This window comes from Phyllostomus hastatus, unplaced genomic scaffold (genome assembly GCF_019186645.2).
Source record: "Phyllostomus hastatus isolate PE091 unplaced genomic scaffold, TTU_PhHast_1.1 phas_contig_40, whole genome shotgun sequence".
NCBI lineage: Eukaryota > Metazoa > Chordata > Mammalia > Chiroptera > Phyllostomidae > Phyllostomus > Phyllostomus hastatus.
Genome location: NW_025333872.1, coordinates 79,535,449 through 79,562,096, shown reverse-complemented (window position 1 = coordinate 79,562,096; position 26,648 = coordinate 79,535,449). Strand labels below are relative to the sequence as shown.

General features: G+C 42.9%; 1 protein-coding gene across 1 annotated transcript; it reads left to right on the top strand.

Annotated features, from left to right (window-relative positions):
- The first annotated feature begins 540 nt into the window (after window positions 1-540).
- On the top strand, window positions 541-15,103 carry LOC123822062 (p53 apoptosis effector related to PMP22). Its single transcript, XM_045843903.1, has 3 exons — window positions 541-841; window positions 9,663-9,803; window positions 13,641-15,103. The coding sequence occupies exons 1-3, from the start codon at window positions 628-630 to the stop codon at window positions 13,865-13,867; spliced, it is 582 nt and encodes a 193-aa protein (XP_045699859.1). The 5' UTR covers window positions 541-627; the 3' UTR covers window positions 13,868-15,103.
- The last annotated feature ends 11,545 nt before the right edge of the window (window positions 15,104-26,648 follow it).

Below are 26,648 nucleotides of genomic sequence, written 5' to 3'. Positions count from 1 at the left end.
GAGCCACAGTGCAAGGTGCAAAGGTGGAGCCCTGCAGGAAGCAAGCCTCTGCCTGGAACGGTCTCAGGGCCTGCTCCTGTTTGCCACAAGCATTGACACGGAGCGCAGCACTGACCCTCAGATGCAATTCGAACACCCATTTCAAACTGCCTGAAACGTAAATAGTGGTATTGTTGAAAATCAGACCATTATCTGACATCAGAGGTTAAATATTTAGCTGGTGTTGCGCAGATTAAAACGCGCAGAGGCTGAAGCGCAGAAAAGAAAACAAACCCATTTCCAGTGAGTGGATCCTGTGTAAGGGAAATAAGGCCGTGGGGAAGCTCGGAGGCACGCCCGGTTGCAGCCTGAACCCCCAGCCTTACGCCCCCTGGCAGGGCGCCACCGGGTCCGCCTGGGCGGGGAAAACTCACCCACACCCGGTGTAACCTGAGCCCGGCCCCGCCTCACCCCGGCGCGCCCCGACCCGGCCGGGCAGGTCTGGGCGGCGCGCTCTGAGTCACCGGAATCTAGGTGGGGCCGGCCGCGCCGCCTCTTCACTTTTGTCGCACGGCCCTCACTCGCAGGTCACTCTCGGCCCGCGACCTTGCCCCGCGCGCTCCTGTCCTTCACGCCGCCACCGTAGAGATGCTGCGCTGCGGCCTGGCCTGCGAGCGCTGCAGGTGGATCCTGCCCCTGCTCCTGCTCAGCGCCATCGCCTTCGACATCATCGCCCTGTCCGGCCGGGGCTGGGTGCAGTCGAGCACCCACATCCAGACGTCCTCGCTGTGGTGGCGATGCTACCACGAGGGGGGCGGCAGCGGGTCCACCGCGGATGGCTGCGAGAGCCTCATGGACTACGGTGAGTGCCGCGCACCGCCGCCTCCGGGAAGTCCCCCGGACCTCGTACGGGCGTGCGCGCGCCGGGTCGCAGTGGGAGTGCGAGGCCTTAGGAAGCCATGGTATGCGAAGGGCCTGAACAGTTAGGGGTAGTGGGTGATTTTAAAAATAATAAATCTGTTCCGAGTTTAGCTTCCTGCATCCAACCTGAGCAAACCAAAGCAGTAAAATAGCGGCTTTGAGTGGACAAAACCAGGCTCAACACTGGAAGAAAATTACCGTAGAATTTGTCGGTTCTGGGCAACGGATGATTTCAGCCCCTTGAAAAGTTTTGATGAGTAAATATAATGAACAAAGTATATATTTTTTGGAGAAAAATGTAAATTCCTTCCCATTCTGCTGCCTCCTCTGCTTCTTCCTTCCCTAATGTTTTATTATTCGTTTAACTTGAACTCTGACATTGAAAAAGCTCTCCCGATCAAAATTTCAACAGTTAAGATTTCAGTCCATATTGGACTGCTTGAGACTTAAGGCTGGCTCTTGTTCGTTTTTGTCTCGGGGAAGGTGGTGTTTTTGGTTTAAGCATGGCCTTGCTCTTTAGAAAACTTCATTTGAATGTGATTTGAAATCGACAAGGCAAACACGTCTTCCACACCAGTGAAATGAAGGAGAGTGGACAAATATAATATATTGCAGATGGAGTATTTTATTTTCCCAGCATGGAGGAAGCCACAGTGCTTAACTTGTTGCTAGTCCTGAGCAGAGAGCAGTGTGATTTTGTCTGATGCCACCCCCTGCTAACCAGTAGATGTGAAGAACAGCTGGCTTTGACTATGAGCATAATCAGAAGCTTAAAGCCAAATACTACTCACTGGAACCTTACCAACCGAGTTTAATAATTTTAACTGAGAAAGAGAAAGAAGGTCCCCTGCCTTTTTTTATTTCCTGCTGGGACCATTGATTTGACTTACCCCCACCCCCCAAGTGTCCCAGGGCTTCCAACTAAACTGTTTATTTCTGGGGTCCTCTGATAGGGGCTTGGTGCTGATTCTTATGGACTGTGGAATAGTCTGGGAGTTCCCATGTGAGCTTTTCTCCGAAAGGAGGCATGGTCCTCATTAGCCGGTCATAAAAGGTGAAGACTGAATGGAGTTTCTGCTTTCCTTAAAGTTTGTTTTTCCTCTCTTAAAACACAAACAGTACCCCTGCCAGGGTTTGTATAACTGAACATCTTTTAGGTTTTTTAAAAGAACAGCTTTCTTTGAAATAGTTTATCTGTATCTTGTAGTTAAAATGCATTTGAACTCAGTATTTTGTAGGGGGCTTAATAGGTCTGCTTACATAGGTGTGTTTTTAAACGGACTGTGATGGTCACAGCTCACTCCAAAGACTAATGCAGACGCTAAGAAGGCTCAGGAGTACTTCACGTATGAAACAGGAAGTTAGTGGCCTGTGAGGACTAGAGTGCTGGGACATGACCTGGCCGGCCAGCAAGGGTCTGTTCTGGCTGTGGTCACAGCTCTCTTGTGAAACACCCACAGTGCACTTTTTATTTTTCTTAACTTGTAGGATGAGCTCACCTTCCTAGGGTGTAGCTCTTCCAACCTCAGAGTGATACAGTCCTTTGTATTGGAAGGGAGTAAGCAGCTTTTGTTTCTTGGTTTAATTTTTTTTTAATTAGAAGTCTCAAGCATTAGCACATGATTGTAAGGAAGACATTGACCCAGTGTATATAGATCAATTTCATAGAGAAATTGGCCTTTGGAAAAGTTCAGTTTTGCAGCTAGACCAATTTTCATAAATGAGTGGTGTCCTTCACACCCCATTTTAGTTATTTCTGTGACCTTTGCAAAAATAATTAAGTGACAGCAATGTGCTGGATGTGACTTTGTTCAAGACCTGGAATCATATCATAAAGGCAGGGTCCACTGTCATTGGGTGACTGCGGGAACGAGAAGGTAGATACAAGGCCCGTCGCAGGCTGTTGTAGTCAAAGGTGAGTGGAAGTGAGTTTTGCCTCACAGGTGTAGCAAGTGTGTATTCCCACGCTGCAGGGCCAAGATTTAGGCATTTGAGGCGGTCTCCATAAGGCCTTGCTGAAGACAGTATGTTCACACTCCTTTATCTGAAATGTAGCAAGCACTTTACTCACACCCACGTATGTGTAAGCACAACAAGGACTGGGGTTGATGGCTCTAATGAAAATATCTCGATACAGAGAATTGAGAGGGTACGTCCATTTTTTTTTAAACTTCTTGATACATAATAGGAAATAAACATTGTGATTTACCACGGTGACTAATAAGTTTACCTTTTAATGACAAAGTGCTTGACCATCTCTTTTATTACTTGATATTCAAAATATTAATATATTAATTTTGGTATTAAAACAGGTTATTATTGGCATTAATGCTAAATAATACAGACTTTTTAAGTAAAGGTAAATAGTTCCTTAATATTATGTAAAAAGCGGAATATTATAGTCTTCACCATTGTTTACAGTGTTTTAAGAATTTCAGATTACCATATCACCTCATTTTTTTCCTATAAATGAACCATTTACATGCTGAGTATGTTCTTTTTGTGATAGTAACAATTAAATAAATACCCAGTTTTACAATACCTGTTAGAATTTTTTTTAAATTGTGGTTTATGTTTCTCAAAACAGGGAAAAAAACTCTAGATTTAAACATTGAAATGATCATTCGAATTTCATGTATATACAAAATGTCAAAATTAAATCTGAATGCATTTTCATGCCTGCTATTTTTGCACTACTGGTACCTTTTTTCAGTTTTTTTTTTGTTTGTTTGTTTTGTCATTGCTTTCAGAGAGGGAGGGAGGAAGGACGTGGGTGGGGAGAGAGACAGAAACATTGATGAGAGAAACATTGATTGGTTGCCTTCTTGTACCCACCCCGACTGGGCCTGGGCCTGGGCCTGGGCCTGGGCCTGGGCATGTGCCCTGACCATCAAACCAGGGATTCTTCTGTTCACTGGATGGTGCTCCAACCAACTGCCACAACCGCAGTTTACTTTATCTTTCTTTCTTTTCCTTCCTTCCTTCCCTCTCTCCTTCCTTCCCTCCCTCCCTTCCTTCCTTCCTTCCTTCCTCTCTCTTTCTTTCCTTTTTTAATTTTTAAAATATTTGTGACCTTAGAGAGAGGGGGAGGGAGAGAGAAGGAGAGGACGAGAAACATTGATCAACCACCTTCTGTAGGCGCCCCGACTTGAGATGGAAACCTGCAACCCCTGCATGTGCCCTGGCCGGAATCGAACCCGGGGCTTTTCAGTTTCCCAGGTGGCGCCCAACCAACTGAGGCACGCCAGCCAGTCCTTCCTTCTCTTTCAGTTTAAAAAAGACACATCAGGAGGATGTTGTAAGCATCAGTGACGTATATTTCAAATCCCAAGCAAGCTCCAGCTTGTCGGGGTGGGGAGTAGCGCAGATGAGTTTAGCCACCAGGAAAAAGCGGGGGTCCGTGTCGAAGAGCGTTTGCCTTGCATCTGACAGAAGTGCTGGCCTGCGTTTCTACCCCGGCCACCCTTTGATACTGCAGAGTGAACTGAAATTTTTTTACATGAGATCATTCGTGGATAAGTCAAAGAATTGGAATAGTATGGACTATTTTTAGATCATTTAGCCCCGTACTTCTTAAATATACAGGAAATGAGAAAAATGAGCATGACGTTAACCGGTTTACATTAGGCTAAATTCAACTTAAGGGACTTCATTTTGAGATGATGCTCTTGTGGCTTTGGGAGAGGTATTAAAATGTTCTTATTTTATGAAATTGGGCATTAGTAGATAGATTACTCTTTGATTTCTATATTAATAAATGCATAAGAAATGTAAAATATATATATTTATAAATAAATATATAATAAATACATATAAATATATTTATTTAAATCTAGAAGTCTAGGAACCAGTGATCTAGACCAGCACACTCCACATTAGCTGCACTGAGCGTTAACCACCTGAGAGCCTCAATCCCTTGTTAGAGACCTATAACTTGTTTTCTTCCCGGAGATAGACATAAACAGTCTCCCAGACAATCAGAATTAGGAGGGAGTAAGAGTGCACCTATTTAAGCTTTCACCAGGTGCCCTCATTACCACCACCCATGACTGATCTGAGCTTCTTCCCTGTGTTCAGCAATTTAATTCGGTTCTCTTGACAGTGCTACTGTTTAAAAGCACCTCCTTCTACTGATGGAGCTGAAATGTGCTTCCCCATAAATTCTGCTCTGCAGCCTTCTTCTGTCCGACAGACTTGTAAATATTTAAGGGTAGATCCTAAATTCGCTATTTATCCTGTGTGAATTCAGGGTACGATTCCCTGTTTTCACATCTTCCAGTGTAGGGTGGTTTATCATCCGGCTCTGGCTCAGGAGAAAATGCAGAGCATGTAAGGAATCTCACACCAACTGTGGAATTCCCCTGGGTGGCCCTGTCATTCCTCCTTTAAAGCTATGTGTGGTGCCTTCCAAAACTTCTGCAAAATTGCTTCTTCCTATGTAGATTTTTTTTTTGGAGGCCTGTTAGGAGTTGTCCTGTAGATATTTGCTATTGCAAGTGTCCAGAGCAGCAGAACCAGTATTATCTCAGAGGTTATGGGATGGGTGTCTCAGGCCCCACCTCCTGGATTAGAATCTGTATTGGAACAAGATCCCCAAGTGATTCGTAAGCACTTTTAAGTTTCAGAAGCACTGGCCTGTATGCCTGCAGATTACTTCCTCATTGAACATGCAACAGCCTTTTTGTGTGTATCATCCCTCCCCCCATGCTTATACTTATTTGTAGACAGGATCTTTTTTAGTTTCCAGTTATGATTCTATTCACTTTTCAGTTGTGCCTGTATCTCATATGAAGAATCCTATAGAAACAATATGAAGAGATTTGACAGAATCTCAGATGCACGAGGCGGGGCCTTTGGTATTGTTAATAGAGGACTCCTTTGTTCTGCAAAGGGACCCTGCTCTAGCTGGGTAACAGGTTGGTGTCTGCAGGGCACTGTATACGGGGCTCAGGGCTCCATCGCAGACTGTTTTGGTAACTGCTGCCCACAAGTAAAACTATTGAAGAGTGCAGCAAAACCATTAAAAGAGATACTAACTTGAAGGGGAAAATTAGTGATAGTCTCCAACATATTACCAACAATATAAAAAAATACCAACAATGCACTCCTTGTCTTAAAATAAAAGTTTGGGTTTTTTTCTTTTCACAAACTTCAGTTTGATTTGTGGTTTCTGGCTTGACATTCAAGTTATTTATTTTTACTTTTTTTTCCTTTTACCAATTAACCGTATTGGCCTTTCCCTAGCTATATTTGCCTCATTACATTGTGTTTTCAAGTGTAATCTCTGAAAAAAGATTCGTTTTCATGCTGAAAACGTAAAAGCATTTCCTAGGAAAAGCTCGTAATTTCTTTAGTAACCACTGAGTGGTTTCCATGTTGTTGATTTAATGCTGAATCTTCACAAGCCAGAGCAAAATTCAATAAGCCATTCTTCATCTAACCAGAACTTTAATGAATCTTATTTAAAAGTGGATTTATAATGCTGCTGGGGTTTTTTTTTGATAGTATGAACTTCTCCAAGTGACATTTGGATAATAAACTTATTTCATAATAGATTATATACCTAACAGATTATGTATCTGTATGTAAAACACCAAGTTTATCTTCCCTTTAGGAAACAAAACAAACTAACAAAAAGCTTTTCTAAACTCTGTTTACCTGGAGTACTGGATGCTTTTGTGGCCTCAGTGCAGAGAATGATAATTAGATGAGAATCCTGCCTGCTTCCCCGCACTCACACACAAACACGATTAGGAATGAGGCAATAAAACTTAAGGTGCATAAAGTAATAATAGAGGACGGACTCATCTTCAGAATAGTTCCAGATGGACAGTCTGCATTTGAAGAACTGAGAACCATCTGTTGACTCACAGAAGTAGCTCTAGGACAAATTTTAAAAGTTGGCATTCTCCATTAGGGTTGGCAAGCACGATACAGTGTAGACCAGGGGTGTCAAACTCATTTTCACTGGGGGCCACATTAACCTCACGGTTGCCTTTAAAGGGCCAAAATAATTTTAGGACTATATGAATGTAACCACTCCTTAATTGTTAAAGAGTTGAAATTACATTCAGCCCTTTGAAGGCAACGGAGAGGCTGATGTGGCCCCCGGTGAAAATGAGTTTGACACCCCTAGTGTAGACTATGATACAATATAAAAATATAAATAGTTCCCCCAAAAGTTGGGGAAATTTGTAGATAGTAGGCTCATTCTGGGTAATTAAGTTGGGACCAAACGTACTTAGGACACAGACCTAACTGTTTGAAATGTACAACATTGGAGAATGGCCATGTCCTACGTCTACATGGCTATCGGTCACCGTGTCGGACAGAATATTGGGCTGGGAGGACCCTGCTGATGAGGATCCATCTCATCATTTTACAACAAGGTAGTCATTGACATGAGAAGGCACTTTGCCTTACTTGTCGTCCATCAGTCAGAATAGAATCTTTAAAACCATGCCAAGATTTCTGCCCTAAACGATAGTTCCGTGAGTCAGTGTGGGTGTGCCCCTGCCGCAGGAGCGGGTTTTACCGGTCCGCTTCCAAGGCAGGCTTTGTCAAGACAAAACGGCCTTCATTTTCCATTTTGATGCATCAGCATTGTAAATAAGCAAGACATTAACTGTGTTGATTTAACATAGCCTAAGAAAAGTTCTTAAAATGGCCTGTGTCTCTATTTATGCTGACAGAGTACATGCAGACTCCGGGGCGCTAGCCCTCCAGCCGTGTCTCGGGAGGTCTGGTGGGAGGCACAGAAATCTGTATTTCTCATAAGCTCCACTGATGACTTTGACTCTGTGGTGTATGGACTGAACTTTGAGACGACCCGATTAGATAATGTTCTTTTCAATGCATGGTTCCTCTTCTATTGAAAATCACCTACTTGAAGGACAAAGCAAAATGAGATAAGAGACTTAGTCATTTTCACACTTTGACTTTATTCATTTCTATTTTAAAGGAAGACTTTTTTATTTTACCGTGTCTCTAAAATCTCTTACTGATCTCACAGGAAGAGGAAGAAGATTTGGAGGGAAGTAATAAAAATTATAAATGTAAAACTAGGCCCACTTGACCCCACGCGGCCACTGCTTCAAAGGGGTAGTTGTGTAAAAACATGGTATTTGAGCTTGTGAAAGTGTGTCTTCTCTTTAATGACCTATTATTCCCAGTCATTCACGAATCCAGAGATCTGCAGGGAATGTGGGGGCTGGTGAAGGTAACAGGGTGGCTTAGCTCAGACGTGTCTGTAACAGAGGAAGATCAGAACATGCAGTGGGTAACTGAGGAATAACCTTCATGTGGCAGTGCAGAGCCCTGTGAACGCAGAATGAAGTGAAAAACAACATGCGGGATATCCATACAATAGAGTGTATTTTGGCCATAAAAGGGGTGAAGTACTGCTGAGTGCTACTACGCAGATGTACTTTGAATACATTATGCTAAATGAAAGGAGACAGTCAAAAAAGCCACATGGTGTATGATTCTGTTGATATGAAATGTCCAGAATAGGCAAATTTGTATAGACAGAAAGTAGATGAGGGGTTGCCAGAAACTGGAGGAAGGGGAGAAAGGAAGGACATGAGGTTTCTTTTGGGGGTGATAATAAGGCTGCAATTGTAAAAGGTGATGGCTGCACAACCCTGTGAATAGAGACACCACTAAATTCTTTACTTGAAAGGAGTGAGTTTTATGGCATGTAAATTATATCTAAAAAAAAAAAGTTGTGTTTTGGATTCAGGCTCTAAATCAAAGTCTGCCTAAATCACTTTGTAGCTATGTGGCCGTGGCAGGCTCTTTGAACTCTCAAAGCCTTACTGTGTAGCCTCAATTCTAAAGAAATGATATTAGTGTGAATCTCCTTCAAAAGTTATTGTGAGGATTCCGTGAGCAAAATGTGACAGGTTCCTAGCCCAGTGCCTGGGGCAGAGCAATTACTTCATAAATGTTACGTATTGCCTCTAGAGAGAAGGTTGTGTGTGAAGAAATTTTGAAAACCAGAGCAGGTGGAACCATAGAATGACTAGCTAGAACCATTAGCCTGGGTTCGTGGCCCTCGTGTCCACGGGTGCAGGGCAGCACGACACAGGGCCCAGGTGCCCCTGCGGGTCTCCGAACCTAGAACTCGATTCTAGGGCCAACATCAGTAATTAAGAACTCTTGTGCAATAAATTCTGAATAGTTCAGAAGTTAAAATTGAGGCAAAAATCTAGAAAGACTGTGCCTGTGTTATATAAAAAAAGGCACAGTTACTTTACAATTAAATTGTTTTAGTTCACATCTCTGCCTAGTCCTAAGTTTATGTTTTCAAAGATTATTTTTGCACGGAACCAAATATTGATATGAAACAGAGATCCTTTTAGAGGTGTTTCAAACATTTCCTAAAGATTGTAATTTGGGTTGTTCGGTACCAAAAGTGTGATTTTTTTAATGGTCATGTTGTGTTAGAAGTTGAATGAGCTTTTTAAATATACCAGTTTATGTAGCCAATTTATCAAATGCCAAACAAGTTTAATGAAGTAAACATTTGTCCTAAAACCCAGGGTAGAAGGCATTACTGTTAATCAGTATATTGATGTCCTACATATGCATTGCCCAATTTCCCTCTGAAATATGGAGATGCTTAAGTATTGTCAAAAGAAAAACTGTTCTTCTGCTCAAACATAATTAGTAGGAAGAAAAAAATTCCTATGAATACTTTGATAAGTGATCTTTAAATGTGACATGCCTGTTCGTTCATTGCCGTTTCCCTTTTCTCGCAGCGTGGGGAAGGGCGGCGGCCGCCACGCTCTTCTGCGGCTTTATCATCCTGGTGATCTGTTTCATCCTCTCCTTCTTCGCGCTCTGCGGCCCCCAAATGCTGGTCTTCCTGAGAGTGATCGGAGGCCTGCTGGCCCTGGCCGGTAAGTCTGTGTGTCAGCAATTGTCCGTGCACACCTTCAGCACGCCTCAGGGCGGGAGTGTCTGGTCCGGAAGGAAGATCCCTGGCAGTTACAGTTCCTGCTCTGTTCTCAGAAAATGTGTCACCCAGGGCAGAAGTCTCAGAGGATCTAGATTCCTTTCCTCCTGTGTCTCAGGTGGTACTCTGTGCTCCCCATCCAAGGGAGGAAGGCTGTCATTGTGTATGCCATCTCTTGTTGGTGACCTCTGTGTCCAGGACACCCGTACCCTGAGGCATCGGGGCTGAGTCAGCCCTGGAAGTGCTGTGTCTCCATAGTTGGCCCAGGGCTGGCCTCCTGTGAGCCCCATGCTGAGGGGCGGGAATGTGCCTGAGCCACTTGACTTATTGAAGGAGTTTCAAGGTCTTCGGATATGGAAGGTCATGAAAGGGTTTTCTGCAGTGGATGGGGGACCCAGAAGAGGCCGGCTATGGACTTGCCTCATCTTCATTGCTAGGGGACCAGAAATTTAGCTATGTAGGTGGATGGGGCTCTGAGTAAACATTTATTCACAGAATACAAGAACCAGGACTCTAGGAGCAAAAATAATCTGAAGTTTTAGGAAGGCACCTGGCCCTAGGGAAGTCTGTCTGTCAAAGGGGCAGGACCCCAGCCACAGAGCTGGATTCAGATGCAAAACTGGATTTCCTCAGGAGGGGAAAGGAGGAGGAACCAATAAGGGCAAAGCAAGGCTGCAGGTCCTTTCTCAAGATAACTCCGGCTCACCAGAACAAAGCAGGAATCCGACTGCAGACCTGGAGAACAGACCCAAAGTGAGCAGAAGGCCTCAGAAACGGGTCAGAAGCTTGAGACTAAAAGGTGTGCATGAAGTCAAGTGTGAGCCCAGAGGAAGAGCCCTTTGTGCTGGGAAAAGCTCATTTCCCTGAGCTTAGGAAAGGTGTTCGCAGGCCTCACCCTGCCCTCGCCTGTACATTTAAAATTCCTCTTAATTAAAGTTTTCTCCAGTGTTCCTCATATTTGAAAGTTTGCTTTTGGAATAATGTTTTAAAATCAGAAATTACATGGAATCACAAAAGATATGAGGAATGCCGTTGAATCCTACCTCTGCTTCTGTTTGGCTTTCTGTAGCTCCAATTTATAAGCCCTTATCGAAGAAACACATTTCCTTATCTTGCTTTTACATGACTTGGAAGACTAGATGGATGCCTGTTTACATCACCATTGAAAATAACATACTAAGACATGAATGTTCATTGAAAAATCCTAGTAAATATCATATGACTCAGCAACTCCACTTCTGGTATATTTCCAAAAGAACCGGAAGTGGGGACTTGAACAGACACTTGTGCACCCAAGTTCATAGCAGCGCTACTCACAACAGCCAAAAGGTGGAAACAAACCAAGTTGTCCCCACCAACAGATAAATGAGAAAACAAAATGTGGTACATATGTACACACACAGTAAAATATTATTCAGTCATAAAATGGAATAAAGTTTTGCTATATGCTATAATGTAGATGGACCTTGGAAACATAATGTTAAGAGAAATAAGGTTGACACAGAAGAACAAAAAATTTTATGGTTTCACTTACACAAGTACCTGGAATAGGCAAATTCATAGGAATAGACAGTAGGTTAGAACTTACTGGGGTCTGAGAGGAGGGGTAATGGGAGAGAGTTTGTTTACGATGGGGATGTTGAAGAAGTTTTGGTTATGGATAGGGATGATGGTTATACAACATTGTGAATGTATTTAATGCCACCGAATTATACCCTTGACAAATGATTAAAATGATAAATATTATGTTGTATATATTTTGCCACAATTTAAAAAATTTTAGTAAAACTCTTTTGTCTATTTTAGCATTAAAACATTAGGATCTAATAATGGGCCCTGGCTGGGTAGCTCAGGTGGTGAGAGCATCGTCCTGATACGCCAAGGTTGCAGATTCCATTTCTGGTCAGGGCCAATCAAGAATCAACAAATGAATGCATAAGTAAATGGAGCAACAAATCAATCTCTCTCTCTCTCTCTTCTCTCTCTCTCTCTTTTCCTCTCTCTCTCAAGTCAATAAATTTAAAATTTTTTTTAAAAGATCCAATAATGGCCATCTCAAGTTGGCAGGGTAGCGGAAGCCATAAAGAACACTAGCTGTAGTGAGCTTCCACAGATAAACAGCTGAATGAGCCTCCTGTATTCTCATGTTGCAGTTTAAAACTCATCTCCTTTAGAGTTTGAGTGGGAAATGTTTGTAGGAAAATAATAAACCCAGAAAATCTCAATATATCTGTAGTGATACTAATATTGAATAAGACCTACTTGATATATTTCACAGCAACAATTATCTTTAATTGTATTTATATTATTAGGTTAAAATTAGAAAATTGAACACTTACATTTTGCAGAAATTGACCCAAACCTTTACAAGAACTTCATGTGTGATGAACCAAAATGGGTAAAGCACAATATTTAACATGTATGGCTAAGCATATTAGAGAGTAATGTAAAGAAGGATTACTTCACTACACAATATTTTGCAGTAACTGACAAACTTTGAAGTACTAAGGATTTGCCATTCAGGGTATACAAGAAGCAGAGAAATACTTAAGATCGAGATGAACATGTTGAGTTAAGAAATAGAAACAACCAATCAAAACGTAAAAACATCTACAGTCTTTCTAGCAATTAAAAAAAAAGGGAAGGAAAAAGAAGTGCCTTTAGGAGTTTTATCTGTGGTGCCAGTAGGAAAAAATTCGATGAAAGAACTGAGGACCACCCACTGCCTGATACATTCCTGGAGCACAGGCAGCCGACCCCTCTTTGTGAAAAGTAACGTCACAGAACTAAGATCTGCTCACATCCTTTGACATAGCAATATCCATGTGAAATATTAAGTAAAAAAAAAAAACCCACAGAACAGAGCACAGCCTGTATATACTCCTAGCTTTATAGAAGTGTGCATGTTCATTGAAAAATACTAGAAAAGAAGATTAAGTTCTTTTTATTTTCACGTTGCTTAATAATGATTGTGATAATGTGATTCTTTTACCAGAAAGTTTAGAAATCCTGACACATTGTTTTCTTTCTTATAACCTCTCTCAGACTTCCCAAAGCCCCTCTGTCATTTCTATTCCGTGAGCGTGGAATACTCTTCTCCCTGCGCTCCATCTCTCCATTTCTGATTCAGACTCTCACTTCCTTTGCAGGCTTTTCTGGCGATTGTTAGCATTGATCATTTGCATCACTGGTTCATCCTTTCATGTAGGCATTCGTTTATTGAATGGGGTTTCTACACCCCGAATGGGGTTTCTACACCCCGTAGGTGTGTCGTTTATCGAACACACCACTATTGCAGTGGTGTGTTTTGAATGGAGTGGTGGTCTGTGTGCATGCACACATGCATATATTTACATATGTTATTTTTGCTGACACTGAAAATATTACCATGCATTTGGCACAGGAAGTTCAAAGATGAAAATACATAATCTGCACCACCACCCTGCTTTCCATCACACACCACAGTCTTGCACGTTTTACTGCAGTATATATAATACTTGCACAGGGACGGTAGAGTGGTTCTCTGTTTGCCTTCTGTCCATAGTTCCTATATTCAGTATTTGGCTCAGCGCCGAGTACCTCAGATGCAGAATGTTTAATAAGCTCTTTCGGTTCATGATTAACTAGATACCCCAGCCCCTTTCATTAGCATTATTTAGGTGGAGTTAACACTTATTTAAAGACAAAAATACTGGGAGAGGGTGTTAATCTATTGTTCCCTTGCTTTCACTCATTCATGTGTGCATGCATTCATACTGGGGATTTTTTTTCTTTCCTTTAGCTGTGTTCCAGATCATCTCCCTGGTAATCTACCCGGTGAAGTACACCCAGACCTTCTCCCTTCACGCCAACCCCGCTGTCAACTACATCTATAACTGGGCCTATGGCTTTGGGTGGGCGGCCACGATCATCCTGATCGGCTGTTCCTTCTTCTTCTGTTGCCTCCCCAACTATGAAGACGACCTTCTGGGCAATGCTAAGCCCAGGTACTTCTACACATCTGCCTAAGGTGGGGAGGGGTTCCTGCTGCCAGGACGGACTCCAGAGGAAGAAACTGTGTGCTCCAGAATACTCGGAACCTGTTTGGGGCAGCAGTGCTCGCATCATTAGACTAGTCAAAGTGCTGAAACAATTGGGGGGAAAATGTTTCTTAAAGGGTGTTATAGTTTCGTACTCGGCTTTTACATATGCTTTCTAGAGGTAAACAAAACTTATTTCCTTTTAACTTAACTGCTTGTAATATGTTAGTATTTCTCTTTATTACCTGTCCATACAATTTATACTGCATATGTAAAAGAGTATGATTATGAAACTTATGTTTTATAAGATAAAAATGAGAAGGCTTTGAGGATTTAAGTCATCTGATAAATGGTCTATTTTTACCAGGTTAAATGGACTGGGAAAAGGAGAACTTGGAAGTATTGGTAAAAATTGTTAGTGACCAAAGATTCTAAAAGAAATGTAAAAATAAATATTTTTTTCAGCCTTCATCCACCTAAAGAAGGAAACTCGTTTCCTAAATGCATATCACTTGTGAGCATTTCTCATTAATACCCTGCATAAATGGTTTTTTGCTAAGCTTCAAAAACCAGCTAAAGCTTCGCATTACCTGGGAATGTCATTTAGGAAAGGATTCCTTCATGGCCCAAGCCTGTTGCAGAGATAAGGCCTGCTGTAGGGAAATGCTAGGATGAAAATTTCTCTTTCAAATGGTGTATAGGGTTGGGGTATGGGGAAATGACATATTAATCTATATTGTTTTGTGTCTGTATGTTCAGATCCAGAGTAGACTGAGTTGAAAGATGGGCTGGGTCTAATTCGTCATGACTGGCAGAGCATTAGGAAGGCCATTGCTGTCACAAAAGTGACGCTGAAACAACCTTAGGAGAGGAAACGGCTTGAATGTTTCATCTCAGTTGACCAGGCTCGAATCATATAGACACAGCTTCTGATAGATTGCAACTGTAAGCAGAAACTTAAATATAGTTAAAAACCTGGTCTTACTTGGTTGACCTATTTAAGATATCTACTGTAAAACATGCAACAGGAGAATTCAGGGATGTGAGATCTCTGAATGGGAAATATATGATATATCACATGGATTATTATTATTATTATTTTTTTACCATTTGTACTTACACAATGAAAACCAATTCATATGATATATCAAATTGTTTTGTAAGTTGCAGAATAAGCAACTGCAGTTTTTATTATGAATTTTTCCCAATAAACCAGGTTTTCTAATCTTGTTTCTAGTTGGCATTTTTTTTGAGTGTGTGTATGTGTCTTTTTTCTTAATTCAAATCTGGAGAAGGGAATTGAAAAAAAGATGCTTTGAGTTGGGTCGTAAGAACATTGGATAAAATGAAAGTTGCTTCTTCCTTGAGATGGGATCTTCTTCATGCAGGTGGAGGGACAGCAAGAAGTGCCCCAGTCCACTTTCCTGTTCAATAGTTTATTTTCCACCATGGGTTGTAGGTTAATTCTCCTGTGGTGTATATAATGTGAAGAAAGGTTGCAGAGAGGCATGGCGGGAGAAGGGAGATATTTCTTCTTAGTGCCATTAGCCATGTGGTCTTTGGCAGCAAATTTTTTCTTCTATGCTCCTCAGAATACGAGGTGAATATTTCTCATCATAAATTTAGAAGAATGTGGTCTGTGTGATTATTGATACCAAAAAATAACTTTTTTCATTCTGTGTCTGCTGGAGGATTTGAAGAAGTAACTGACGGTGTTAAAAGTGTCATCTTCTGAAATAGCACTTCTGGCCGGGTAGCTCAGTTGGTTGGAGCGTCGTCCTAACATGCCAGGGCTGCGGTTGCCAATCAGGGCACAGACGAGAATCAACCAATGAATGCATACATAAGTGGAACAACCAGTGTTATCTCTCTCTCTCTCTCTCTCTCTCTCTGCCCCCATCTTTCTCAAATCAATAAATAAAACAATTAAAAAATAAAATTAATAGCATTGCTAATTCAAGAAGATGATGGATATCTAGAGATTAAGAAACTGGGTCTCTCATTGTGCGTGAAAATGACTCAGATGCAAGGCTCTCTGAGAGATGTGCTCTTGTTTTTGAATTTTTTCCCATGCAACTTTCTTCTTCAATAAATAAGACACTATATCTGAATGATGCACGTTTAGGAAAAATACAACTTCCTGAGACCAATGAGTTGATGTAACAGAAGCATTTCCACCTGAAATATTTCGGACAAAGACATACTATCACTACATTAGCTAAAATGGTCCACCTCCTTCAGCTTTGTTCAAGTGTAGAGAGCCTCCATTTCTTGGTTCACACTCACCCAGACAGACATCCTTAGGTCATAAACAGCAGGAGAATTCCAGAGAATTCTGGGCAGTAATGAAGAATTTGAGAAGCCCTCTGGAGACTAACAATGCGTTGTATGACATTTCCCATGGTGAAGCTGAGGTGGTTTTTGGCTCTGTAATTATATTAAGAGTCCCCACCCTTTAAATAAGCAGTTCTAGTTTCCCAAGCAATTATCTCACACTCACATTAAAAGTAGTCAGATACGCTAAGTGCCATTTTCAGTTGAGTGTAACAAAGAAGTAATGTGTCAAGGTCTTTCAGTTGTCACACAAGCTAACTATGGAGTGTAATTATTTTTAGCTTCAAAACTATGTGCGGCTAGACTGACTATAAAGTTTGATAGCTTTCCTTTTTTAAGGAAATGAAAACAGTAGAAGAATACAGACATAATAATTTAATTAGATTGATTTTTGCTACAAACTCCTGCTGAAAGTCAATCCTATTCATATAAAGCACACGAATCCTGAGTTGACTTGTTTTTCTAGGCATACCTGAAGAGAGCGTATTTGGGTCTCACCCAATGCTGGCTCTTGCTAGCCCTTCACGTCCCCACTGGTCTCATAACCTTATCTGTAAAATGATTGCCAATGACCCCTCACAGTTCTCTGCTTCAGTGTGCTTGTATGTGTATCAGCTCTTAACTTACTCAAACGTTCTTGAGAAAAGGAAAAGGGGTAACATGATGGTTTCCGTGTGTGTTTTTTTCAAATTGACTTTCATAATTCGAGACAATGATGAAAATCTTTTTAATATTATAATGGAACTTTTTCTTTAGTTCAAAATGAAAGACTTCCTTTATTTGGAAGAACTAAATAAGTGAGTGTAGACTCTTATTATGAACAGACGGAACCCTAAAGCTTAGAAGAAAAACTTCGTTTGTATTCAGGGAGCTTCTGGTTCAGGATGATGGAGTGGATGCTACGTGATAATCGTTCTGACCGGTGTAGAGAAAAGTGTGGAATAAACAAGTGCAGAGGGATTAAATCCATAACAAAAGAGGGATCCATCAGTTGACTTGAGATTTTGTCATTTCTGCAAGATGAAAAGTGACAATGTCACAGCACAGTGAGGCTACCACCCAGCATCAACTCAAGTGGGCTGTTGGAGAAGTCACAGCTGCGCTGCTTGGTATGTGCCAGAGGTGCTTGGAGCCAGAGGACAGAGTAGGAGTGAGAAAGGGTACATCAGGGGGACTAGTCAGGGGTCTGCTCTGTCCTTCCCTCCCCCCTCAGACTCCCACTCCAGATTTACAGAGAGGAACAGCTGGCCAAAACTGCTTCCCTACAGGCAAACCCACAGGTGATGGTCATGGTTGCCAAAGACCACGCTCTTTTCTAAGTGTTTCGCCTGTACTAATCCATGTGAACTTCGATACAGATTTGAGTATTCAGAGAAGAAATGGATGCATAGAAATGTGAAGTCACTTTCTCAAGGTCACACAGCTAGTAAGTAAAAACAGTAAGAACGGAAATGAAATACAGTGTTACGGCACTATTTGGTGGAGGAGAGCATGGTACAGTAGATATTATTCCCATCTGGGCAATCTCAGGCTTTCCCCTTGTATTGGCAGGAGTCCCTCAACCTCTTCCACCCATCCGTACTGCAGGGAGGGTCGTGCCTTCCCAGTGTGTTTGGGGGGCATCGTGCAGTGGAATGAAGGTGAAGGTGAAGGTAAAGGGCCAGAAGTGGGGAGGACTAGGTCTGGGTGGGAGCTGGTTCTTCAGAGAGAGTGGGAATGAGAGAGGCAGCTGAAGGAAATGAGAAAGAAAAAGGGGGCGGGGTTAAAAAACCTAGGATCTATAAATCTCACTGCATAGTGTTTGAAAAACAGTTTCCATTGTTTTGAGTTTTCGCAATTAGACTGTCTTCTTTTGGAACACGTTTCTGTGATTGGACCATGTGAGTAATTACTTAATGAGCATCGCAGGTATAAGCCGTTTTCCAAATCACCCCAGGGGTGTGGTTGAAATCAGAGGGTCTGGTCTTGGTTTGGCGACCTGATAGCGAGGGCCTTATAAGTAAAAGCCCAGGAGCATCTTTCTGAAGAACTCATTTTTAGCTTTTGATGGTACAGATCACTGGTCCTGACTGAAGCACAGTTTTTTTTTAACCATTAGAGTCACACATATAATGTAGAAAATGTTGTGTTCATTATTGTTTATAGGGCATTTTGAAATAGGTATTATGGGAAAAATGGCAAACACAATACTCATTCACATAGACAGAACAGGCTACTTAGATATAAATGCATCGTATGCCATCTTTTTGGCTTTTGTTGTGCAATAGAATACTACTGATCAGAAATAGAAATCTGTGGAAGAAGGTCTCCTTTTCACTTTTATGTGTCCCATGTCTAGATCTTTTTCACCCAATTACTCTGAACAGAAAGAACTGAATGCATAATCCCCCATATTTTACCTTAATTGTCATATGTGTAAATGTTTAATCTAAAATATAGTCATGCTTGTGTTAATATAAAAATGTTGAAAACCACAGATTAATTATTTAAGCCTCCAACTCTACCCCAACTAATCATGTAGAGCAGATATGAGTGAAGCTTATCACCTTTGGGGAGGATTTCTCCGTAGTGTGTGAACTCCCAACACAGTGACTTTAATTTGGGTGGAAGATACAGGTGAACATTTTAATAGCCCTCTGATATGTGATTCCCTCCTATAAAAAGAAATTCAAAGGCTTTCCAGTAAAACTGTAACAGGAATTCAAACAATTCTGAAATCTAAATTGCTCAGGGAAGGATGCCTCTGAACAAGGAACTTCCATACAGTGATGCAGCCAGGACGAGGCTGGAAGCCCTGCCGATTCCTCTCCCGCACAAGAGCAGAGCTTAGGGAAGCTGGGTGAAGAGGTTCAATGCCAGCTACCTCTTCTGAATTCTCGCCTTTCCTTGCTCTTTCTGCAACAGTTTTTTCAGCAGTGAAGCCCTAAAAACAGGTCTTTGGGGTCAATAGTTTGCTTTATCTTACCTCTGTAGAGAGGGTTTCAGGTTTTAAAATTCCTAAAGACACACTGGGGTTGGGACCCACCGATGGATGGTCAGAGTCCTTTGATTTTTGAGATCATCCTTCCCTAAGCTGGGCTTGTTTTGTCACACACACAGGCCTTTGTATTTAGATTTTGCAATTCTGGTGAGTATCTGGGTGTGGCAGAGGAGAGAAGAACACACTTCAGGTGTGGGAAAAGACAGCCCAAAAGGGAAACTTAAAAAGGTTCAGATCCTGTCGCCTTCACGACGTTCCACTGGTACTATTCAGTGCCCCACTGTTCATCTCAACCACTTACTGTCCTTAGCTGTAGAAATAAAGGAAAACTCGGAAGTGTGAAGTGTGTGTGTGTTTAAAGATAGTTATCTGGTGAAGAATTGGAGCCTTGTTGATTTAAATGGCATAAGATCATCTTAGTGATAATGAGTCATCAAATAATTATAACAGATGGCTGTATAATGGTTTGCCCAGCCAGTTTGACCGGTATGAAGGCTCAAGGTAATTAGCCTGCTATTATCAACTGTTTTTGAGTAAGTTACTTTTAAGAGGGTACACTTAGATTTGAGACAGAAACTGAAACTAATCACTAAAAAATTGCCGAGCTGGACTTTGAAAGGAAGCTCCATATTTGAATCCTGTTTCTCTGTTTGCTGCTTTCTCTTCTGGTTACCCAGTGGATGGTCTTACTTTGAAATGCTTCACTGAAAATTCGTGTTTTCAAATTCTACTCCACCCAACTCCTAGTTGAGCAACACCTCAATGCCTAACCCTTTATTCAAGGAAAAGTCGTTTCGGTGCAGATATGGAAGACAGATGAACTGAAGGATGCACGGGAAGCTTGGCATTTGCCACAGTTAATTTCATGCTGATAGATTTACCATTGGAATAATCCCTTCTGAGATGTCTAGGTGGTCAGAAGTTGACTTCAGCATGATAAAATGAATTCCTGACCAACCACAACCAAATACAAATTCCTTTGTCTCAGAACACTACATTAGCTATGCGGGATGCACCCTGGCCCTCATTCTGGAGACATCTTCCCTGTAGGGATGCACCTTCTGCCAGGAGCACCTGGGCTGGGTGCCCTTGTGCAGGTGCAGCTGCACAGCCCCACTTGGCAGGCTGGCTGTGGCATCAGGTCAATGCAGACTCCACATGGAACAGCTGGGCACCCAAGAGGGGCCCTGGGACTGTTTGAAGGACGACAAGCCGTCCATCCCCACTGATCACACCCTGATTCCTGCCCCTCAGGTTTTCTCCTATAAGGCTCAGAGACACAGAGGCAGCCTTCACATCAGTATCAGGAATTTAGTGTCTGGGTGAACACACTCCCCATTCTTCAAGTTATGTCTTTAAAGAGTAAATTCAATATTCAGAGACATTATGAATTAAAATTGAAGCTGAGTCAAATCATATTTGCTTTTTCCTGTTCTCACATGCTGCAAACACCCAGAGGAATCTAATGAATATAAACCAATGAGCGGAATAGAATCAGAGGCATTGAGTCAGAGAATAGACTGACAGTGGTAAGGGGGCAGGAGGGAGGTGAGGGCTGATTGAAAGAAGGTAGAGGGACTAGTCAAAGAACATATGAAGGACCCATGGATGTGGACAACAGTGTGGGGATTGGCTGTGGGAGTGGGGGGTGGGCTGAGTGGAGGGGGGCAAAGGGGGAAAACTTTGAGACAACTGGCATAACATAAACAAATATATCATTAATAACAAGTAAATAAAATAAAATAATTAAAAATATGTGCCCTGGCCAGTGTGGCTCAGTTGGTTGGAATGCCGTACTCTAACCGAAAGGTTGCGGGTTTGGTTCCCAATCAGGGCACATGCCTGAGCTGCAGGTTTGGTTCCGGTCCAGGGTGTGTCATTCCTGGTGCAGGTACGTGCCAGAAGCAACCAATCCATGCTTCTCTCTTGCATCGATGTTTCTCTTTCTCCCTCTCTCTCTCAAAGCATAAAGTGAGGATTCAAAAAAATATCTTGACATTCTTCAGCTTCCGTTACCTCTGTACTTACTGACCAGGCACATTAAAGGTAGGCTTTCAGCTCCTACTGGCTAATTCATAGCCTCCTTGCCCCAGTGGGGCTCCACGAGTCGCTGGGTGAAGTGTCTCCTTCATGCTTGCCTGGAGGGGCACGGCCCTCAGACCCTGTTGAAGCTGAGTTGTTAAAGGGACGCCATTTCCAACAGAGCACCTGCTGCCAGCCCTTCGCCTTGCCTGAGTCTTCTCAGTTCAGCTTACATATAGAAACACTCAGTTATTCACCTTCTTTCACATGACAGTTGTTTTATTTTTATTTAAGATTTCATTTATTTATTTATTTTTAGAGAGGGAAACATCAATGTGTGGTTGCTGGGGGTCATGGCCTGCAACCCAGGCATGTACCCTGACTGGGAATCGAACCTGCGACACTTCGGTTTGCAGTCCGCGCTCAATCCACTGAGCTATGCCAGCCAGCAGTCGTTTTATTTTTTATCCTAACAAGAGGTTAGGAACGTTTTCGGAATTTATAGTTGTGTAATCCTAGGGCTGTTCTTGGAAATAAACAAGGAATGGGAGAATGTTAGACAAGCCACGCTGGGTGGTCTCTCTTCCCCCCAGGCTGTTTGTGAGGACAGCTCTGCTTGGTCCCCACGCTTGTTTCGGTAACAGAGCAGCCCGCTCCTTCCTGCAGCCTGGGGGTGAGTGCATCATTATGGCTGGAGCTAGAACTGGCAAAGTGGAGACAACTTCTACACGCTAAAACACAGACCATCTTTCTCCTGGAACGCCTTTACATTGAACAAAGTTTGGAAAAACAGATGAAATGAGAATCCTCAAAGAAGCTCCAGAAGGCTTATATTCTGTGCCAAGCTGACATGTTAAACATAAGTTTCTCATTTGCAGGAATTAACTTGTACAATATTTTTTTCTTTTAAGCTCTACAATGTCCTTAAGACTTTTGGGAAAAAAAAGTCATCATATAGAATTATGATCTAATATTCTCAGCACAACGAGAGGTCAGATTTTCTTCAGAGGAGTGTGTATGCAAGTTCCAAAAACACTCATGTTCCAGATATCAATAGACATTACTAAAAAGATTCTAGGGTCAAGTAATTACAGTAATGTATAGCATTTACTACTCCCATACTGTGTGCCAGGCTCTATTCCATTTGACCTGAACAACAATCCCATTAGGTAAATAGATTGTCACCTCCACTTTAAAGTTAGGGGCACTGAAACTTAGAGAGTTTAGATACTTTCAAAGTCAGTAATGGAGCCGTCAAAGAGATTGGTTTAATTCCAAAATTCTTTCTCTTAACTGTGTGTGTGTGTGTGTGTGTTGCATCCACTCAGATTCCTGGCCACCCCATGAGTGAGTGATGTCCGCGGTGCCCATCCCTAGCAGCCCTGCGCAGCTCTGCCGACTCCCGCCTATGACCTCTTCTACGGAGTCAGTCCCTCTCGTATTTGGTCTTTCTTTTTCCCTGCTGCCTTCTGTTTTCCCAGCACAACTGTCCTTCCAAAGAACCCTGCCTTCTCGTGGTGTGACTGAAGTAGGGCAGCTTCAGTTTTGTCATTTTTGTCACTTTGCCAGGGATGTTTCAGGCTCAGTTTGCTCGAGAACCCACTTATTCCTCTTTTTCGTGGACCAGGGGACCTGTAGAACCTCCTCCAATGTCATATTTCATATCACTGTACCCAAATGTCGTTGATAAGTACAGAAGTAACTAAGCTTTAAAGTATTTTTCTTTTTACTTTTTTAAAATTACTACATAAAGTTCAGAACTATTAAAGTGCTAAATTAGTCATCAAGAAGAGGTTTTAACATTAGAACTCCCCTGTTTTTCATGGCACACTGTCTTAATTTGGATTCCTGAGACAATGTCTCAAGGGTAGTTTAGTGAGCAAGTGATCCCAGGAAGCACAAATAAAGAATGAGAAGGATGGTTTAGGAAAAAAAGATGATAAAGCATGTGTTTATAGTCAGATCACCACAACTAGAGCTCAGTATTTCTGGGGACCCTCGGAGGAACCATGCGGAACGAGTCTCACAATGGTTCTACTGAGGGACAGAGAGGCTGCGTCATTTGTCCATTGACTGTTGTCCTTCACTGTTGAGATTTGCTCCTGGGGGTTGAATCCCAGCACATCTGGGCAGCCCTGTGTGCAGGCTTGGCAGGCCCCCATGGTGCCAGGCAGAGCTCTCATTCTAAGAGGCAGAAAGATAGATGCTTGGGGTAGGAAGCTTTCAGTGTGTGAGGCAACTGCCCAGTAGCTGCAGGCTGAATCAGAGGTGCGCCAAGGACACATGGGTGGGACATCTCCTCTGTGTGCTGTAGTCTGTGACTCCTGTCTGCTTAAATCATCCCTGCCCCATATGAAGTAGACTCTGATATTGATGCTTCAAGGTAATTATGGGTTATAGTCTCTAAAGCTGAATTTAAAAATGGGAGGATTAGTGAATGAATTACAATCCCTGTAGCTGCAGCTGTCTCTGAGGTTATTGTTGTTGTTGTTGTTATTATTATTATTATTATTATTATTATTATTTAGAAAGAGGAGAAGGGAGGGAGAAAGGGAGGTACAAAAGCATCAATGCGAGGGAGAAACATTGATTGGTTGCTTCTCATACACACAACTGACCAGGACGAACCTGCAACCTCGCCATGTGCCCTGACTGGAATCAACTGAGGACATTTTGCTTTGCAGGATGACACCCATCAACTGAGCCACACCTGTCAGGGTGAGGCCTTAATTAGCACAGTTGCAACCTCCCCGCCTCCTACCTTATCTGCCAGGGATACCTTCTAAAACCTTCAGTGGGTGCCTGAAACCGTGGATGGTACCAAACTCTATACGCACTGTTTTCCCCTATATGCAGATACATATGATAAAGTTTAATTTATAAGTTAGGCACAGTGAGAGACTAACAACAGTACCTAATAATAGAATAGGACAATGATAGCAATATACTGTAATAAAACTTATGTGAATGTGGTCTCCCGCTCTCTCTCGAAATATCGTGTGCTGCATGCACCTCCCTGTGAGGGTGAGAGATGACACAATGCCCCCGTGATGAGAGGAAGTGAGGTGAATGATGAAGGCTTTGTGACAGCACCGGGTCCTGAGACAGCTGATTTGGTGACCGGGATGGCTACTCAGTCAGGTGCCCATCATCACACCTCAGCTCCCTTAGTTTAAGGAAATGTTATAAAGGATCTCACGTCAATTAATTGAGAACAACGTAAGTCCTTGGATAATGGCTGGTGGAAAGACAGTGCCTACAGTGTGGGTTTGCGGGACAAGGGAGGATTCACGTCCCAGGAGGGGCAGAGTGAGGCAGCTCAAGATTTCATCAGGCTACTCCGCACGGCATGTAATTTAAGACTTATTGTTCATTTCTGACCTTTCCCATTAATATTTTCATACCATGGTTGCTGCAGGTAACTGAAACTGGAAAGCAAAGCTATGGAGAAGGGCGGGGAGGGACTACTGATTTTGTAGCAGCTGCTATATCACCTCGAGATAATCAAGGTCAACGAACCCCACGAGTATATTAACACTGATGATTGGCCTGAGGGTCCAGCTGCTTGAGGAACCCAAAATGACCAGTGACAGTAGCTTTAGGTTCAGTGGAACCCGTCTAGGTCCCCTGTGAATCATTTGACTCACCTTGGAAATGCAGACTTCCAATTGCACAGAGCCTAGATTTTTTTCTAGAGAGAGCACAAATTCCCCCAATTAAGACACCAGGACTGCTGTTACAAAGGGCTGATCCCAACCCTGAAACATGTCATTTATTAGCTGAGCCTATAAGAGACTCTTTTAATATCTTGCCAGTCTGGCAGCCTCCGGGATATGCAGTAGACCGAAAGTCGAGCGCCCATCATCACACCTCAGCTCCCTTAGTTTAAGGAAATGTTATAAAGGATCTCACGTCAATTAATTGAGAACAACATAAGTCCTTGGATAATGGGGCTTGCAGGGGCTCTACAGGCAGGGAAGGGAAATGGAGATAATCATCAAACCCAGTAAGATGAAACAGGGGCTGATGTAACCAACTTGTCTGAACTGGATCTCATCACGTAGGGTGGTTTATGTATTTATTTATTTATTTTGAGGGGTTGTTCATCCCACCGATCCATCTCTCAATTCCACATCCTTAGCTCTACTCCCACACATGCTCCCACAGTGCCGACTGGACAGGCCTGCAGGTCCTGGAGCTCTTTTGGTGGGTAAGCCACTTCCTGTCACAGCACGAACTTCCCTTGCCCGTTTCGGATATTTTAAGACCTCACCCTAGTCACTGTCCTAGAAGCAATGAGGACACTAGCTTCGTGTGAAAGCATCTGCCTCGTGTGAGGCATCTGCATGGTTCCAGGCAACGGGAGGCTGCTTTCCTCTGCTGAAGAGGAGGGGACCATTCTGCCAGTCTGGAGCGTTCTACCCCAGGTCCCCATCCCAGGTCTTAGGGACCAACTCTTTCCCTGTGAGGGCCTGCTTTTCAACGTGGAAGGCCTCCTAGGACTGTGTTTTCAGCCTCTGGTAGGGCTGTCATTCTTACATCAAATCCTGGACATGATTTTTAACACGGGTTGCCCCACAGACGCAGATGCGGATCTCTTGAAAGGCTTCCATGGAGGACCCCGGCTTTCACAATGCGCCACGGTGAGTGGAAGGTTGGTTGACCTGAGCCTTTTATTCACTTTCTCCAGGTAACGATTCCACAGTCCTCGTCCTTATCCGTGCCCCCATACCTATCAAGTGTTACAGAGATCACATAAGCCAGCACTACCTCTTCCGCCCCCACCCATCACAGGTGAGCGTTTCCATGATCGCGGTGCTGCGGGCTGTCAGCAGTGATCACAGCTGCACTCACCCCCAACAATGCGGTTCTGGTTGCCTAGGACTGGAGTGAACCAATTGCAGGCTCCGTTCCAAGACCACTTCCAGAACTGCTTGTCTTAGACTGGTTTTCCCCAGAAGATTTGGGTGTAGGTACTATTTGGGAGGTGATCCCAGGGACCCCAAATGAGGAAGAGAGGAAAGTGATGTAGGGAAGGGAGAAAAGCCCATGATGTGTCTGTTAATATTCATTCCTACTACTGCTGACTACTGCAGGCAACTGGGACTCAGTCCTGCCACCAGCCCTCTGATCAACCATGTGGAGCTGACCCATGAGACATGCAGAAGCTGGAGCATTTAACTGACCTCTGTCTCTTAATGGTTGAAGTTTCTCTTGTGGCAGTAAACCCTTAGCATTTCAGAGGAGTCCTGCGCATGGGCTGAGCAAGCTGGCCACATCCCTCAGGCAAAGAGGCAGAGAGACACAGTTGCTTAGAATCTGCATGGGCACCACCCACCACAGTTGCAGGGGCGCTCAGAAGCGGGCCAAGGGGCACTCAAGGTGGGCATGCACAGCATCTGCTACACAGACCTGTGTTCATTAACAGAGTCTG

Excerpts from the sequence above, each read along its gene's own strand:
- LOC123822062 (XM_045843903.1), top strand. The coding sequence starts at position 628 with ATGCTGCGCTGCGGCCTGGCCTGCGAGCGCTGCAGGTGGATCCTGCCC. Across the intron at positions 842-9,662 it reads CGAGAGCCTCATGGACTACG|CGTGGGGAAGGGCGGCGGCC; the intron begins GTGAGTGCCGCG and ends CTTTTCTCGCAG. Across the intron at positions 9,804-13,640 it reads AGGCCTGCTGGCCCTGGCCG|CTGTGTTCCAGATCATCTCC; the intron begins GTAAGTCTGTGT and ends TCTTTCCTTTAG.